The following is a 4,725-nucleotide window of genomic DNA, read 5'->3' on the forward strand; positions in this document are numbered from 1 at the left end:
AGGGAGAAAAGCTTTTAAACAGAGATTAAACAGGGTACTTGCTCCTCCAAGACATGTATTACATTTGCCATTACTGCATCTCATAGTTTCCTAAAATGCTTAGGAAATGTGGTCTAATTTCTGTGCACCCCTAACAGTTTCTGGTCAATATAAATGGACATACTTAGAACTAAAAGACAAAACTACAAAAAAAAAACTACAAAAAAAAAGGAGCAGCAAAGTATTGAGAAAATTAGAGTTTTAATAAGTATTAGTATTTTTTATCTACCAGCATCAACTGGTCATGAAAACAAACTAGTATTGAACAAGCAGTCATAGGAATCAACGCACCAAATCTGTACTACCACACACAGACTTTGAACCATCATGACATTATTGCAAGCATGACTACACACTGGAATGCAAAATATGTGCTCTGACTTTTGGTTGCTGGGGCTGCATGAAATATATCATGACAAAAAAAACTGCCAAAAAAATAACAAATATTCGCCGATTCAGTCGCTGGATCAGTCTTTGTAAAAGTGAGTGGTTGTTGACATACTTATTCCATATTTGATCTATGCTATCTAAACTTAAGCAGCTCTAATCAGAGGAATCAGTAAATTAGAAATAGCCAGTCCACAACTGACTGTATTGTCTTTTTCCTGTTACAGACAGGAGGACATATAAAATCCATGCACATAAAGTTGGCTCCGGTTACTAGTCTTCTATAGATTTGATGTATCTTTCATATGCAGCTTCATCCATTAGAGAATTCAGCTCCTCTGGTACAGATATGGTCATTTTAATCAGCCAGCCTGGAACAGGCAAAAATACACAATGTTCAATTAGTTAAAACAGCAAATATATAAAAAAAAAAATACACATTCATTTTTTTCTATAGGTCTAACACCTATGGTGCAGGGTAAATTTGTGTGAATTATGCTAACGCAATACTGCTCAGATCAAGAATTTAAATCCCCAGCGGTCCCCCCAGTGACGGGAGTGGGGGCTGGACCCAGTGATGGATTAGCAGCGTCCTGTCTGGGGTGTGTTTAATGCATTGCGCCCAGTGATTCCAGAGAAACCAGAGCCACCAAGATTCTGACCAGGATAAAGCATGGTAAAACATCAATATAAAGACCAGACCAGAGAAGGATGATGGTCTACAATTCTTTACATCTACACATCTGTTTAGCCAATAAATTACTTAACCACTATCCTGTGTACAGAGGACATTGTGTTGAATACAACCTAAAACTGATTTTTAGGGGATTTAAACAACTTATAAAAAGTGTGAAAAGATGTTTTAAGAATGCATCTCATGCACACACATACCTGTGTATGCTTTGTCACATGAATCTTTTTATATTTAATATACTATAATATTTAATATACTAATGCAAATAGATAATATATAAATAAATAATATTTTTGTTTTAAAACCCCATTTAACATCAATTGATACGAGCATATTCATGTAGCTACTTCTGTATTAGGGGTCAGCACTCAGCTGACTCATAATTCAGCACACCTAACCTGGTAAAGTTGGTAAAGGCTTCCTTACGCAACCCTACTAATTTGATACAGGCTTGGGACAGTCACTGAGAGCAAACTTACAAGTGAACCTATCCAGTGGCTGAGCTGTTTGGCTACCAAGTCATCCATTCACCAGCCGGCCGATAACAGACCGGTAACAGGCTAGTGTTATTAATATATTTGCCTATTTTTTTTGTCAACCATTCGAAGACTTGCTGGTGATCACCTCGTGCAATTGCTTACTGGGTAACTTGCCCACTTACTTTCAAGTATTACTGAAACAAAACCGTGTGTGTAAAGTAATGCAAAGTGACTGAGCTCACCGTCTTTGTAGCAAGACTTATTGACTAGCCCTGGATTATCAGCAAGAGCTTGGTTAACCTCGGTCACCTCCCCTGTTAAAGGAGAGTACAGCTCACTAGCTGCCTTCACACTCTCCAGAGCACCAAATTCATCTACAGACAAAGAAATTCAAACACACAAACCATGTTGTATCTGCAATAATAATAACAATAATAATTAATACTAACTACCTTTAATAGATTTCTGATAAAGTTTTTTCACTCGTGTAACAGAGAGCATTCCACAAAGCAAGCCTGGACATGTCAGGCCTGAGGTGTAGCACGAGTTAAATCACAGATTAGCATAACTTTTATACCCATACATTTTTTTATGTGCAGAATCAAACTGTACCCAGCCATAAAACTAAAATACAGACAATAGCATGTGTGAATGACTCTTACCTGACTGGGACAGTTTTGTGCCAACATCAGGGAGACCGCAGTACACCACATCACCCAAAGCCTCCTGTTAGGCACAAAGCAATTGTCAAAATGCATCCAACAAAAGGCCAAATAAGTTTAAGAAAGTATCTATTTTCTTTTGAGATATGAAGAAATATTACTAAAATATAAAAAAGCTTACACAACACATTAAAATGTTCCATAGACACCTAAATTAAAAAACAACAGTGCTTATAGTGAATTGTCAGTGACCCTGCCTATTTATTTCACTTGTGATTTGTCCACCCACCTGAGCAAAGTTACTGATTCCCACTGTACCTAAGCCATTTTCCACACGTACCCACTCATGTTTGTCTGTGTACTTCAGAGCTGCACAGTGAAACACAAAGAATGACAGTATGATAAAAACACAAAGCTCTTAATGCATCTTAACCAGGATTTAAAGTGTGTGTGTTTTTTTTATTCAAAAAGTCAACATTTAAAAAATATCTTTAGCTGAATAAATTGCTAGTTCTCACACGGATTAGAAATTCACTGAACTGCTAACAATACTTGAAACTTGCTGGATCAGAACTAGTAGAGAATGCTAAGAATGCCTGAAATACTAATAACTGACAACAGATGATTTACTCCATAAGACACAAACGTTCTTGGCTCAGAAAACCATCATGTCTTCAAAGTATTTCTTTTTTGGCTGTAGAGTTTAAGGGTACTGAGAACATGTTTAAAATATCATAAAAAATTACCTTATTGAAAAATAAATAAAAAAGCTTACAGATTTTACCCCAAACGTTAATGTTTTTTTAATTAAGTGAACAAATAGCAATAAAATTTTACCTGTGGTACCAACAGACAATAGACAATTTGCCTCAATGTCTTACGCTTGTTTATGTTACCTTACTGTTACTAACTTAATGTAACTACTATTTAGGTAGATTCTACTAAACACTTACTGTTTTTTTACTTACACCATCATGGTAATTTTATTTTCTATAAATTGTGAATATTATTTTACACCAAACGTTATTTTGCATTTAAAAATTTTACACCAACATGATTTAAAAAAACAACAACAATATACTTATAGTTCATTTTCCCCACTGTTTTAAGAGCTGGTTTGCAATTACAGCTTACAATCTACTGTATCATACCCAAAACGTAAATACTTAAATGCACCTGTTTACTGGGCTGGTACCCTTAATAATACTCAATGTGTGTTTTGTTGTGTACTAAAACATGAATAAGTACATTTTACTCTTTTATTGTACAAAATAGTACCTTGTAAGATTTATTGGGTACCTTCTAATGCAAAAAAAAAAACACAAAAGGTTCAATGTAGATCTTTGTGTGTTCATGTGCTTACTAACGGCACAGAAAACTTTATGTAATGACTTTTAAATAAGAATTTAGTATAGAGCCTGGTGCAGAAACCAGAGGAATGTAAAACTGGAATAATGGTCAAAAATCCAGCTGGTTTTAAGATGTTTTAAACTGCCATGCTTTAGTATCAGTTATTAAGAAATATGCTGTTTACATTAAAATATTTTTCTTAATTAGACACCTGCAAATGTAAAACTACTAACATCTATTCATTTTCAGATTATCAGTGTGCACGTAAGCACATTGTGATATTCGTGGTCTTGTTTTAAAAGAATTGTGGAACCTGACAATTATTTGCCAACACAAAAATGTAATAAAAAAAAAAAAAAAAAATGATTAACTTAAGTAACTGCAGCTGGACAATTATGTAATCACTGTGACAGACCCAACGTGTACTTGAAGTGTACTACTTACAACAGCTGGATTTGCTCTTTCTGCTTGAAAAAAGTATAAACATTTAAACTAGTAAAATGAACTAAACAGTAGCTAAGACCACATGTAAATCTATAGTGGCATATGGCTGCATATGGTAGTGATTAGAATGTGAAACTCCATTTAAATGCTTGCTTTGCAAATGACAAATTAAAAGTCTAAATAATATAATTACATTATAATTTGTAGAGTTATTGTAGAATTCATATGCAGAAGCAGCTTGTTTACCTTGAACATTGTGAGCTCAGTCTGAGAGATTAGAGGTGACCTGAAGTGCTACACTTGTAAGAAGCTAGTAGCTGATTAGTAGTGATCTATAGCAGAATCTTACTGTATTTAGATCTGAATAGTCTCAGTATAGCTGAAAATGATGATAGACGTATTAGTACAATTACAGGTAATGATGAGTATCCACTATATGATGTAATAAAAGTTGTAATGAACTCTGATCAGTCTCCTGTGTGGACAGGATAAACAGTGCTGACTGCAGTACCTGTACAAAAGCGCGGAGTCTGAGACAGATCTCTTCTAAAACAGCTTTTTCCCATCACACCCGCAGGAGAGAGAACATGAACATGTGAAATCCTCGCTAGAGAAGAAGTTAAGTTTGCAGAAACGCGGCGCAACATAAAACACGCCGCCATTTTTCCCT

At 35.0% G+C, this 4,725-nt stretch overlaps 1 protein-coding gene across 1 annotated transcript; it reads right to left on the reverse strand.

Moving 5' to 3' along the window:
- Window positions 1-221: 221 nt before the first annotated feature.
- On the reverse strand, window positions 222-4,725 carry gcsha (glycine cleavage system protein H (aminomethyl carrier), a). The gene is made up of 5 exons (XM_063004502.1): window positions 4,567-4,725; window positions 2,551-2,630; window positions 2,262-2,325; window positions 1,842-1,973; window positions 222-797 (listed from the first exon to the last, which is right to left on the reverse strand). The coding sequence occupies exons 1-5, from the start codon at window positions 4,715-4,717 to the stop codon at window positions 700-702; spliced, it is 525 nt and encodes a 174-aa protein (XP_062860572.1). The 5' UTR covers window positions 4,718-4,725; the 3' UTR covers window positions 222-699.

Source organism: Trichomycterus rosablanca, chromosome 11, assembly GCF_030014385.1.
Source record: "Trichomycterus rosablanca isolate fTriRos1 chromosome 11, fTriRos1.hap1, whole genome shotgun sequence".
NCBI lineage: Eukaryota > Metazoa > Chordata > Actinopteri > Siluriformes > Trichomycteridae > Trichomycterus > Trichomycterus rosablanca.

What these genes read in the sequence shown, in the direction of transcription:
- gcsha (XM_063004502.1), bottom strand. Translation starts at nt 4,717, where the DNA reads ATGGCGGCGTGTTTTATGTTGCGCCGCGTTTCTGCAAACTTAACTTCT. An exon ending in GACTCCGCGCTTTTGTACAG is followed by an intron (nt 2,631 to 4,566) that starts GTACTGCAGTCA and finishes TTCACTGTGCAG; the next exon opens with CTCTGAAGTACACAGACAAA. An exon ending in GAATCAGTAACTTTGCTCAG is followed by an intron (nt 2,326 to 2,550) that starts GTGGGTGGACAA and finishes TGTGCCTAACAG; the next exon opens with GAGGCTTTGGGTGATGTGGT.